At 29.9% G+C, this 14,746-nt stretch overlaps 1 protein-coding gene across 2 annotated transcripts in view; it reads right to left on the bottom strand.

The window, feature by feature from the left end:
• LOC143191719 (metabotropic glutamate receptor 2) overlaps nt 1–14,746 on the bottom strand; it is a 609,670-nt gene that overhangs the window by 72,554 nt on the left and 522,370 nt on the right. For both annotated transcript variants that reach the window (XM_076397081.1, XM_076397080.1), the window contains 2 exons: nt 7,226–7,400; nt 4,306–4,409 (listed from right to left, as the gene is read on the bottom strand). In XM_076397081.1, the coding sequence (XP_076253196.1) occupies nt 4,306–4,409; nt 7,226–7,400 (279 nt within the window). The remainder of the gene's footprint in view (nt 1–4,305; nt 4,410–7,225; nt 7,401–14,746) is intronic.

Genomic DNA, 14,746 nt, shown 5'->3' with positions numbered 1-14,746 from the left:
ACAGGAATTTTAACATTGCGCCATCTATTGGATAATTAGTCAATTCACTCGATAAATTACCTTACACCGTCAGCTGTTAGAACCTTATGGAACTCTAGATAATTTAGATAGAATACTCTAGATACTATAGATAATTATAACTTTATGTCATATAATAAATAAATAATTTGCAAAAAAAAATTTGCGACTATAAATTGAAATATAAACTCTCCTATCTTTCAAGTTGGAAGAAATTACAGACATTGTGCAAAATTTTAATTAAAATCGGTTCAGTACTTTAGGAGTTGATCGTCGACAAACAAAGGTAAAGAAATTTGTATATATAAAGATATAAGTAAATATGATATTCTCTTAATGCTATGTATGGGTGGTATATAATATTTTCGGACTATATTTTCATTGAAGTATAATATTACCATGCATAAAAATACCCTGGAGAAACAAATTAAAAGGAGCTTAATTTTATAAGTTCTAAAAGTGGTTTCTAATATTTTTAAATTTATACTTGCTACGTATTATCTGAAAAATCTTAATATAATTCTGATATTTTATATTTGAATAAGTTGTTAAAACAATGTGCACTGTACAAGGTTACTTAAGATATTGTATTAGTTACGACTTATGCGTATTTATGTGTAATGATATAGTATTTTCTTGAAGATTTAACATTTTTCAACAGATATTAATAAAAAAATCTACAATATTAAATTCATTTTATAAAAATCGAAATAATTTTCTTCCCAGTCCTACGCAAGTCTTCGAATCTATTAGGAAAAAGCTTGGTGAAAGGGGTACCATAGAAACCAAAAGGGAATCTTTAAAGTAAATCATTTCATTTTTTGCCGTACCTCAAATCGAACGCAGTGGAAGCACACACACACGGAGAGAAAAACGTATTTTTCTATGATGCGGTAAAGATGAATCTATAGCAAATGGTATTACATCACACATCAAAAGTTCCTTTGAAAGGGCCTCTTTATTCGTTGGCCTTTTTCCCATTCGACTGGAGCAACAACAGTGAGAGGCTGAAAAGGGGCACTACCCGTAATATTTTCGAGATCGTCTGCCTCTGTTTCTCGATTTATTTTTTATTCCGTCCATTTTAGGCGGCGGAGCGTTTTTAAGTCGCAAAACGCGACGCTCTAAAGTCCCCCGGAATTGTTTACGACTACGATAGGAGATTTATTGCGATTTTATGACGAACAGATAAAATAAAATCAACCTTTTTTTACTTTGTTGAAAAAATGTCTCATGTCGTTTTTTTTGTCTATATACGCCCAGTGCGCACTGAAAATGTGTTTGTGTATTGGATACTGGCTTTTTATTGGATTTACAATTTCAAATCTCCTAACGGAGTTAAGGATATTTTTATAGTCTTCCTTATCACATTATGTCAGTTGAAAAGTTTCTGGTTTCAGCTTAGGCATTAGAATTTAGATCTTATTGGAACTATCTTTGGTACTTTTGAAATGATAATGTACTGAATTGATTCTAATGGATTTAAGGATTTCTATATATTTTTAGTCTTCCTTATTAAATTATATCACTTGAAAAGTTTCTGTTTTGAGTGTAGGCATTATAATTTATACATTACTGGAATTATTTGTGGTACTTTTGATATGATAATAGATTCGAAAACCTTTGCTTGCATTTACATTAATTGAAGATATATAATATTAATTGAAATAATATACGTTTGTATGTTAAAACATTTCAATATATTAAAATGACAAGAAATTTCCATGCTTTAGAGTCAACTTTCACTGATTGATGAACAATTGATAAAAAGTTAAAAGAGTGGTATAAATGGTGTATCCGCATGGCTATAACTGCATACCTTTATAGTATTAATTTCCATAATTATTAAAATTCTGAGAACCGGAGTATTGTATATAACAGTATCATTTTTAGGGAATATATAAAACGATTTTGTAATTTTTATTAGGCTTTAGCATGTGTATTAGAAGACTAACGAAGAGCACTTTATTTTTTACAATTTAGAAATGTGTATTAATATAATAATTCAATTAATTATAGACATTTAGAAACTTAGGTCTATAAAGTAAATAACAAAGATAATTGATAAAAGATTTAAGGAATAAAATGTCAAATAATGTTATATATGTTATTGTATTAACCATTAAATATTGACAGTGGAGATTTACAACTCATCAGAAAATGTTAAATTAATTCAATGAAACTATTTAATAATTCGCTAATACTCTTTTAACCTTCATTTTAACTCTTGATGTACAAATTAATGTATTTATTTGCTGCAATACTTGGCTGGTGCTTTGTTACCAAATGAATTTCCTAACAAAACCTGAAATTAATTAGAAATTAAAACATAAAAAACATAATAAAACAATAAAATTTACATGCACGTTTTAATAACTTTTACAATTACCTCTAGAACAATGGTATATGTATATGTCTTCAGAATTATGTAAATTACTATTAGCTCTTAAGTAAGAACAATTTTTTTCAGCTGTTGTGTTCACTAAACATCAAATTGATCCACATTCTTAAAATTCGAAATGAATTGATTGTTTATATTATGAATTTCAAAAAGCTATCTGTGCATATCTAAATACATTTTAAACAAAAAGGATAGACTATTGTTGCTATAATTGATTTTTGTTAATGTTATGCCTTTTATTTCATAACGGAATATACTCTTCGATAAAACGGACACATTGTTTTGTTCTCTTCATAAAAAATGTAAAATATAACTTTACATGATCATACATTTTTCATCCAAACCTGCCATAACTTTGTCATAGTTCCAATAATACGGCTACTAAGGAATACAAAATCTCAAATAACACTACTTAATGCTGCTTAATTATAAAAAATCGTTTAATAGTGTTTTAGCGCATTCACTTTTCGGCTTAATACCGTTTAAAATTTAAAGTTGCTGTCGTCATTTTGCAGCATAGGGCTGCCAGATTTTGATTTTTGAAACTGCATGTCTATAGTCGATTTATGTACAACAGAAACGGTGAAAATTTTATTGTATTGGATTTGGAGTTGGCAGGGCCTCGGCATGATCCGATGAAAATAGTTTTTAAAATATTTGTTGATATACTTTGTGCCACCGATCTGATGGCTGTTCCTGATAGCTTGACTTGAGTGCATTTCGTTTTGTTGGAATGAATTATTATGTACACATTATTGGTAATACACATTACATAAACATTCTAGGCCTCTAAATACAATGTGTACTAACCGAGCTAAATTTTACGCCACCAGGTGTCCCCATTTTCTTCAAAATGTGATGTAATATAATAAATTTCACCGATATATAAACTTAAGTGGCAGTATTAACTCAGAAAATTGCTGAAGATGGAATGACGCAATGTAACACAAGATTAAAATGCACCCACAAAACGTCACTGTTTGGTGCGTATTTTGTTTCGTTTTCATATAGTTATTGACCAGCACTACAGGCCAGTGATAATGGATTTTATTTAGTCCAGATTAAATGGACCTGTGGTTCTACTAGAAATATGTCACACAGTGGAGGCCACAAACAATAGTCTGCACGAGGGATTTTTATGGATGCTTCTGCCAGAAGTATAGTGCGATTTGACCGGAGTGAACTTTGTATCGTGGAATGATAATCTTAGATCTAAATAACCAAAGCCACCACTCAAATTCAGTTAAATTTGTGCGAACTAGTTCATCGAAACTTGCACAATTTAAGTTAAAAGGAATCGATTGCCAATCAGGTGGTGCATTAAGGATTAGATAAATTGGGGCTATTTATAAAAATACAAAATGTCAATGCAACGATCTATTATATCCAACGTTAAGTTCAATAATTTTAATATTTCCCTACATAACATAACAGTTTTCAACTTGGTAGTGTTGAATTGATCACTGGGTACAGACGGTAAACATGGAACTTTCAAAATTGTATTCTCGACATTCGTTTGATTAAACACCTTTAGGAACTTATAGCATGAAACTTATAGAACTTAGTGCATGAAAATAAAAAAAGAAGAATAAATGCAAGCACCTAATGACGTTCCAAATAATATAACCTTCCAAAGCCAGTCAATGGTGTTACCTATGGTTGACTGCTAAGCATTGAGCTTCACAAATGTATTTACAAAGTACTTCACAGATATAGAATTAATTCCTTCATTTAATAGTCGGTTGAGTTGTAAATTTTTATGTGCCATATAGAAGGGGTACATAGCATTTAGTTGTTCGAAGAAATGAAAATAATGAATATGAATATCCACGTATTTCAATTTAACGACCTTATTAATTATTTCGGTTGTAAGTTAACGTCCTTACCTGTGAAGCTCACTTTCTGTAAATATTTCAACAACTCGCTTCCCTTTGTTGGCTTCATTGCGTCGCATAGCCCGGGTTTCTTACAAAAGTCCTTGTGCATATCCCTACAAATTAAAACGAAATTAATAATTGAGAAATACTGAGTATAATATAATATATAATATGTAAAGAAAACCTATCTTTTTTTATTAGTATTGCTAATATTCAGTCAACTATTTTTTTTCAGATGATAATAAATCATTATATACTTAATATTTTATTAATATCTAGAATATAATTTATAAAATTTTGAAGAAATCAAAATTAAATTATATTATAATTAACCAATTTATAATTAACTAATTTTGTTTTTATTTCTTCCCTTCTATATATAAGCTTAGAGTTGATACGTTTTTGGTTTAAAGAGATTTATCAAGCGAAATACACGCTATAAAACTGATCCTAGATACTGGTGATATACCATTTTATCACTAAATCTTCTTCGAGAAATTATAGGGCTGTTAAGTAGGCTGATAACGTTAACACAGCAGTTATATATCGGTGTTTTACGTTTTTGGGTAGGGTCCAAGCTACTGCTCAACCATAACGGCTGATAAATTGAGAAAAATGCCCGACTTTCAGCCTCCCTTTCTCTCTCTTACAACGTATATGTAACGCGATCAGCACACGGCTTGGAATTGAAAACCGTGAAATATTTTACGGATCGCTCTGTGTCGATTAATTTTTCGATATAGGAACAAGATATATTTGTTTTAGAGGCTTTTAGGAGGTTATATAGGGTGTCATTTGGCGAAGTTACAATTTCACGTGTTATATAAAAATGGAACAAAATTAATTGTAGAAAAGTATATAAGAACATTTTATTTTTTAAATTAAATACTCCCCAATGATTTTTAATATATTCATACATATTACTCTAACCTAAGGAGTAAAATATAATATAAAGCGTACTGAAAAGTTACCTTCTAGCGTGTAACAATATTTAATATCTCTCTTTTGAGATAGTTGCGGACTAATATCTGCAGTTTTATTTACTTAATAACATTCTATAGTAAGTATTTTATTTAAAAGATGCACGCCATACATATTGAAGCTAGGTATTCACTTTTTAATAACTTTTCATTAATATCGTTCTTAAAGTTCAGAGCTATGATTTCAGACCCAAATTTAATTAGGATTTGATGGATTTCGAATATAGCTTCACTGTATTAATTTAGTGTTTGTTTTTTCAACCTCTTGGTAGGTCCACTCTTCTCAAACATTTGGTGTTTTTTGGAACTGTTTTTTCGATGGCCGTTGGTAGCCTTAGGCTGTTATTACCGTAGGTCTTGTGTGCATGTCCCTATTTATAATATAGGCGTTAATTTCATACGGTAGGTTCATACTGGGTTCAAAATTAATTTGTATAATATTTTGTTTTGAAGGTGTAATCTGGATTGTCGTCCAAGAAATGACCACATTTTTTAAGTCACAATTGTTTTATCATGTTTTTTAATTTGAGCTTGGTATCCAGTTTCATGCCAAAATAGTTTGATGTATTTCCAAACGGAACTAGCCTATAAGCTTAAATTTTCACTGACAGAACATCTATCTTTTGTATATAAAATTAAAATGTATAAACTTCCTCACATTTGATTATATTCGCAATTTCTTAGTTCATTCAGTAATGTGATTGACAGGTATTTGAATTCCATTTACAGTTGTCTCAATGTTGTTACTTATAGTGAGTAAAGCAGTATTATCAGCGAATGTGGCTATTCTACATTTTGTCATATTACTGGTATCGGGTGTATACAATATTGGTCCAGGGACACTATTTTGTGGTACACTCAAATAGATGGGTTTTTAATCTGAATATTAATGGCCGTATCTTACTCTGAAGTGACATTTAAAAATGCAGGATTTGAGAATTTGGGTCATCTGGTTAGGTAAGTTGTTTAGCAGTTTGTATTCAATGCTGTCGTGCCATCTTTTATTAAAGGCTTAGCTCATATGTAGAAATGCAACTGAACAAATTTCCTTTTTTTCCAAAAGATTCCCATAAAATTGATAAGCGGTGATTTGATGTATAAACATTTTACGCATAATTGGTCAATATGATGTTTAATGATTGGAATATTTAATTGGTTTATGGGTCATAATAACATCTTCAATATTTCATTTTCAATATAATCTTCATTATATCCATTTTCATTTCTACGTGGATTATATAACATATTATATACGTCAGCAGGGCGATGCTGGAAAGTGTGTAGTAGGTTCTCAAAAAATAATTCCTCATTTTCTCCACCTTTTTACCTAACCTCCCCTTTTTTTAGAAAATTATTAACCGCCCATCAAATAAGATAATCAATCTCTATTAGCAATACAGAAAATATATCATCTTCGCAATAGAACTTTTCTATTTTAGCTGATAGTCCAGTTCATTTGCCACAGTTTTATCAGTTGGCTTTTTTATTTTGTTGCATTTCCGGTTTTTCATGTGTTCATATTATGTTATTAAATTGTTTTCAGAACAACATGCAGGTTCATATCTACAGGTTCTCTTCTATATCTATAACGAAGCCATTCTAATCTCTATTAGTTTGTTAGTGATGGCAAAAGGGAAATACTTATTATTATTCGGTTCATCACCAAAATAACAGGAGAGAATAATATAACTTACTAAATGACAATGAGCCTTGCCACTGAAGATTATATTATTGGTCAGTACCACTTTTAAGATATGTTTAAATTGAAATAGCTTTTTTGACGACTAAATCTGTAGGTTCGTCGCGTTGATCGTGATCATTCCCTACTACCTCGGATTAACCAGATTAATGAGTTTGTATTCCTTCTAAAATTAAGGAATTTTAAAATGAACATGTTTTATACAGTGTTGAGTAATACTAAATGGCATTAAAAGATATAATTAGTTTACCTTATGGCGTAGGCAAACGCCATCACAGCATCCGAGACGAACTGTAGCTGACCTTCAAAGACAGTGTTTTCTTCTGTCAGGCGTTCTCTGCCAGTACAGTTCTTGGCGTATCTAATGTTATATGGTGTCTTCGAACTATTTGGATAACGACAACCAAAATGATGCTCCCAAAATTCTGAAAAAGATGATAAAATTATATAAAACAATTAATCTACTTCGTAAAATTATAATTTGAACAATTGTAAAACATTTATATTTAACTAATAAGACTAGACTTTTCTCAAATTTTTTTGAAAATTATTGACACGTAACAAAAAATTGTTATGTGTTAGTTTTTTAATTTTTCAAAGCCTCTATTGACATTCAAAATCCTTTTGATTTATTATAAATGTTCAATTATTCAATTGTTTCAATAGATGTCGGTAGAAATCTGCAGCAATAGTTTCATTCGGTCTTAGCAGCTTCTAATATATTACGTCTTGCTATTCCCATCATACCAATGGCAATATGTTCGTAAATATTTCGTTTCGAGATTGATGTGAATGGCTCTCCTGTATTGACTTCTTGCGCTTGGGTTTGTCCTAGTACATTAATTTTTTATTTTCAGTGCGCCACAGAAAACTATTCTTTTATTGCCTGTGAAGATATAATATTATGTTGGGTACAACGTCTAATAATCACGCTTCAAGAGTGTGGTTCTGGAGAATCCTGGCATGTGCAGAAGGATTTGAATTTGCAACGTTGTCATTTGTTGATAATTATCCATAAATTTAAATAATATAATAATGAATATATAGAAGTTATAGTTGTTTTTAATTATTCGTATACTTCAATAATATAATATATTCTGGAGTTCGCAACTTACCTTAAAAGTCACTTGAATCTCAAGTTCAACTAAGTGTAGTCTCTATTATTTTTAAGTTATATATTATATCTAAGTTATTTAACTTTTTATAAACATATGTAATTTTAAAAGGAAAAAGTGAAAATAAAACATGTAACACAAGTATTTATCTTTAAAATTTCGCAATAATATTTCTTGCGCAACACTAAAAATACCTTCATTGCTTCCTCACCGAATCTCTTCGTTATGCAAAAACAGAAAGTGTGTAGAATATACACGTGTACATTTATGGCTGTATTTTTTTCTTCAACTTCAAAGTCTTCAAGTTAGCCATACTTCAATATTTCTTATTCACTTTTAAAGCTGTGGAATTAAGTCATTTTTATCTGTGCTTTTGCTTTCGCAGGATCAACTATATTTAAAATAGAAAGAATTTAGTATAAAATTGAATTCAATTTGCAAAATTAGAATAAACACCGAAAGGATAGTCACTTGGATGGAATATCTTTATATATCTGATCACACTAAAATTGGTATTTTATGAGCTTTTATGATAATATTCACAAATCGATGATTTTTTCATTACTGTCTACCATATATACAATATAATAGAACAAATAAACTATAAAAAACAAAATTCTTAACCTTACAAACCAGAGCTCCTACCATCAGCACCAGTATTAAATCCAAAAATAAATGTTATAGTTTATTGGATTCTACCTCTAGATTGCTTTTAAATGGTAGCCTTGCAAAATCAAGCAGAAACTACCGAAGTTTATTACGAATACCGGTTAGGATTCACCAAAAATAGCTACTACTTGCTTCAATTCAGTTATTCTAAATCGTCGACTTTTTAGTTTTAGTTTCTGTCCATATCGCACTTTTATGTTTCATAAAACTGATTAGTTTTCATTCTTTGCAGATATCTAGGGCTGTGCTTTATATCGAACTAATAAAAAAAAAGACCCTTGGTAGCATCAATAAACATACAACTCTTCAAAAACACGGAATCTATATTTAGTTATATTCATTAACTTCGATAAATCGTAGCAACAACAATTTCTCCAGTTATCTGGCCGAAAACCACCTTAAGCGGCACGACAAAACTGACGATAAGAATGTTTCTGTAAGTACATTCTCCATTACAAGCGACCGAAATCGATAGGATGCGTGGGCCCGAACCAATCCAAGAAATTCTTGTCGTAAACTTCAACATTTTATGCAAATCACACCGAGCCGCCGGAAATTTGGGTCGGTCCAGATGATCGAAAGTGAAAGCCGTGAAATAATTATGAGCGAATTATGCGGAAGAGAGCGGAGGAGCCGGGGACTGGATATGGGTATTGGGGCGGCGGCGGAGAGGGGCATGCCAGCAGTTTTCGGAAATTCGGATGGCTTTATAGTCGGGGTGATCTAGGGAAAGACGGGAAAAATCCGGGGTCATAATATCTTTGGCAGATGTCGGAAATGAAATTGATATTCCATTACGATTTTATTGTTAAGATTGGACATTTTTTCTTCGATTTATATATAGAGGGCGATTAGATTAGTTTTTGAATTTACTAGTTTATATGTATAGTAGTGATCGCGCACTGGTCGAAATTCGACTACAATTTATTGAAATAATCATACGCTCTCGTACTGTAGTGAAGAGATATGATATGTAATAATAATTGCAGCTAACTAGGCTTCTTAAAAAATATTAATATATTAGAATTTTTCTTTGTTTCTCATTTTTTCTTACTTGCTAGAAGATTTAGAAAGTTACATTAAAGGGAAGGAAGCGAGTTTACAAATATTAAATGATAACTTATCGAATGATGAATACTTATTAAAAGAATAAAATTGCATATATAAATTACCTGCATACTTCATTGCATTAGTGGGTCTGTCAGTCAGAGCATAGTATATATAGTCAATTAAAAATAGCAGTTACACGAGTGTCAATATGTTGTATATGTCTAAAGTTGTCAATTCGTTGTTGTAAATTCGTTTTACAGTCAGATAATATTATCCTTGTCATGTAATTCAATATAAAAAGAGATAGAATGCTATTAGAGAAGTTCGAACATTTAACGGAATGAGCCTGCAAAAGTTGTCCGTTTGCCAAACCCCTGAAAATTTTTCGAAATATTATAATTACGGGTTACAAGCCGAGAAACGTTGCTTTAACGCTTTGCTTTAATAAATTTGAAATCGCCCCGGTTTTTATTGAAAATATTTTTTACGCCTTGCAGCTGCACTGTATATTATTAGTAGTACGGACACGGTCACTAAAACATCTCAAAAAATACTATATAACGTCAATCTAGGCGTTTCAGAGATCAACTATACGAAATGTATAAAACAGTAAGTAGTTTTTTTCAATCGAAACATAATTTACTACAATTATTTCAGAGAAAATTGTTAGTCTGGGTAGTATCCACAAAGATCCAAAAGATATACAGCAATTTGAGAGATGTAGAACTTTCGTTCATACATTGTTGGATAATATAGGATTTAAGTGGTGTAAAGATAACCCACGAAGGGGTTTAATGGAACTTCCAGACATTGCTTTTAAAAGAATACAAGTTTTAAAAACATATAACAAAATCAAAGAAGAATTATATCAATTTATATATTTAAAAGAAACATGAGTATTTCAGAATGGTACATTAGGTTGGTCATGGCAAGATGATAATAAATATAGTGTAAAGACAACAAAGGCTCATGGAAAAAGGTAATCGTTGGAATAACAATTGATTAGGTTTTGTTAGTCATAACATAGTGCATCAATGCATTATGAAAAGTCTGGATTTATGGAAAGAGGCGTAGTCGAAAGTAACACCTTCGATTTGTATGAGCTCGATCAGACACATTGGTTATTAACTTGACTAGTATTTCTGAAAGTGACTGTGATTGAATAAAGCTTTATGAATGTTGGATTTTGATTCAATGCTGCCGATTATCAAGACAGGGTGATAAAAGAGAAAACCACCAAAGGTCAGTATCGAGTTAATATAGATTAATTGTAGGGAGTTGTATTATAGTGTAAAAGCTTTATGAGCATGTGTGTTATTCTTCAGAATATACATGAACGTTTGGTTAACATGTATAAGTAGAAAAATAACACTAACTGTTTTGCAGATATGGCAAATATATTAAGGAGAATGTGTTTAAATGTAGTTTTATCTAGAAAGATGTATACAGATAGTAACAAGACAAACTAAAGAGAAATATAGTAATATCATAATGACTTTACAAGGATACATTGCGTTGAAAGAAACAAGAACTAATCGTAAAACATAAATGTGCTCTCTAATGAGAGTAAAGTACATTAATCAGATATACAATTATTAATTAAGTACATAAGGCCTTCGGGGGATATACATACAAAAACGCTTCTAGAACCCTACCGATACTAGTGTGGAAAATAGCTTAATGAATATATAATAAAACAACTCTAACCTATAAATTATTGTGGCTGTAAAATTAATTGTAGTTTTAAGTTCTTCGATAATAAATGTATTTGATGTACTATAATGTTAAAATAAATTATATTTAATAAAATATTTGTTCAATTATTTTATTTATATTAAAATTTTGTTATATGTCAGAGCCTAAATGTACTAAAATTCAGAATAGCTGCGGCAACATTGCGACGTTTCCCGTGTCACTGCTATTTTGAATTGACTGTATAAGTATTATTATTCTTAAAATTACATTAAAATATTAACATTAAATGAAATATGGAATTTTCAAAACTTCTGAGTCTTCAAAAAATGACAAGGTCTTTAAAGTAAATAATTATAATTATTGATACAACATTCAAAGCATAAAATGTCATATAATACATATTTAATCGAATTAATCATTAACACCTACAAATTTACAGTTGAAAATATTCGCCAAATGATTAATTTCTTATCATTAAGTTATAATTTCTTCCTTTTTTTTCTTAATAAATTACTTCATTTATATATTGATATAATCTTTATCACTTAATATTAAATTTTTTTTCACATAATATTTTTCACCTCAAATTTCAAAAACACCTTAATTAATTCTATGAAGCTATTTAATAATTGCTAATAGTCATTGTAACATTCCCTATTACTGTTGATGCAGAAATTTATAGACAATTCTTAATAAGTTTTTCAATTACCTCAAGTACAACGATATACTATGTTTCCAGAACAGTTATCAATTACTTTTTGTTCTTAAGAATGAACAATTTTTCTCAGCTATTGTGTGCATTAAACACTAAATTAATTAAAATTCTTAAGAGGTAAAATGGATGGATTACTGTTTATAGTATGAATCTTAAAAAGCTACTGCTACTAGAGGACTGATGATTCTTGTTATTCTCGAATTGTGTTATTCATATTAGAATGAAATTTTCGTACGTGCCATATTTTTATTCTACCGCTGAATATACTTTTATATAAAGCGGGCGCATTAATTTGTTGTCTGTACAACATACGTAAAATCTGACTATACGTGATCACTATTCTTAATTGTTTTTTATTCGAATTTGCCCTAACTATTTTAGTACTTCCAACAACACAGAAAAAATTGAAAGTATTACAAAATCTTAAACAACACTGTTTAAAAATAAATTATATTGTGTAATCGTGTTTTAACGCCCCGACTTTCCGTGGTGTTTCCACTTTGCGGTAGAGCGCTGCTAGATTTTGATCTTAAAAATTTTGCCCCTGTGGTCGATTTACGTGCAGCAGAAACGGTCATTTTACCGTATAAGATTTGGAGCTGGCAGACCGCTGGCCAGGATCAATGAAACTAGCCTAAACTATTTATTTATATATTTTGTGTCACCGATTTGACGGCTATTCCTGGTTGCCTGGGGAGCATATCGTTTAACTGGAATTTAGTTATTTCTCGCGCATGCTACACAAACATATATATTATATATATATATATATATATATATTAATCGACTTAACGAAATTTCGATTCAATATTTTTATTAAAAATGAGGACACATGTAGAACTTAGCCGAAGGAACAATTTAGGCCTAACATGTTTGTGTAGCATGCGCGAGAAATAACTAAATATATATAATATATATAATATATTATATATATATATATATTTTTTTTTTTTCTTTTTTTTTTTTGATGACATCTTTATTAGATATGTATAGTGCAATTTTAAATATAAATTAATTTGTTATTTCTACATTTCATTAATTCACAAGCAAGATGAGTGCGAGAAAAATACATCAATATGTATTCTTCAATGACAAAATTATAATAACTTAAACTATAGTTTAAACTAAAGGTATACACTTTATATAAGTTCGTATGGTTTGGTTCGCTTCAATCTTCTGATATCCCGCGCGTTGTCTAGTAGTAGTATTTCTTCCACGTTAGTATGATTTAGTAAACTTCTTTTGTGTTTTAAGACGAAATCTTAGATAACTTCGTAAATTCATTTGATTTCCAGGTTCTTCGTTGGTTACGTAGCGATTGGCATTGGTAGTTAATATCATATTTGCACCCCATGAGACCAAAGTGGCTTTATGATTGTTTGATAAAACAATCTCTTTGATTTTAGATTAATTTGAGAGTATCTTAAGACTAATCAGTAAAGTTGTTTTATTTTGATTCTAATGTGTTTTGCTTTTTGTCTAACATGTTGTTAATATATAGAAAAAATATATTATGTTCTTAGTGTTTTCTTGATTCTAACTGAACTTCAATTTAATGAATGCTGAATGTAATATTTATAGAACATTAACAATCGGTTCTTGATGAATTGTAAAAGATGAACACACGTTGGATTGACAAATGAAATTGTATCTCTTTCTTCTTTGTGTGGATGGATTCGTAAAGACAAAGTTAGTTTTAAATTACTATTATATATTATATAAGTATTTATTATATATTTATTTTATACCGATAAGTTTTTATGTGATATATCGATTTACAGATATTTTTTCGGACCAACACTTTTCGATAATTTTCTTAAATAATTATCGATAGTTGTAATTGAGAAGGTCGAACTTCTAGTTGCCAAGTAAAATATCGCTGTTAAAAACCTAGGGTTTTGGAAGGAGTGTTTCGAATTTTGGTTTGGGATTATCCTCTTCCGATCATCAAGTGAATTTTGCGTGGACAAATAGGACTAGAGCTGGAAAAATTTAATACATGTATCCATATTTTGTTTTGAGATTTGTCCGCTTTTATAGTAAAGTAAATTTCCCGCCAGTATTTTTCTTGGCCAATATATAGACATTTTTTTTGACCGATAATTTTTGATAATTTTTTCGATTATTGTTAATATATCAAATTTATTTTTTAAATAAATATATATTTCTATTTTAGTTTTTCTTAGTCTAGAAAAAGAGCGCGCCGAATAATATTATATTATATAATAAAAACTACTTCTAAGAGATAGTGGAAACACGCAGATTAGTAGATTTCAATTATATTTAACGAATCACGTATTATAAATATTTTAGGAATTTTTAACTATGTTAATATCATCTATATTACTGTTTTATATTCGGATTAAATCATTGTCACGCTGCATTGTTTCTGCTTGTTATTCAAAATGAAACGACCATATCGATTTGCCATTTTAATATTACTCTGTCATTTGTGCACTTTTTCCAACTAGGTTTTTTTTTGATATTCTTTCGAGAATTATGCAGGCCTGTGTAGTTTTTAAATATT

This window comes from Rhynchophorus ferrugineus, unplaced genomic scaffold (genome assembly GCF_030347505.1).
Source record: "Rhynchophorus ferrugineus isolate W39M unplaced genomic scaffold, kcgeb_rfMv2 rfM2, whole genome shotgun sequence".
NCBI lineage: Eukaryota > Metazoa > Arthropoda > Insecta > Coleoptera > Curculionidae > Rhynchophorus > Rhynchophorus ferrugineus.
Note: the sequence above shows the minus strand (reverse complement) of the source record. Positions and strands in the feature narration are given on the sequence as shown.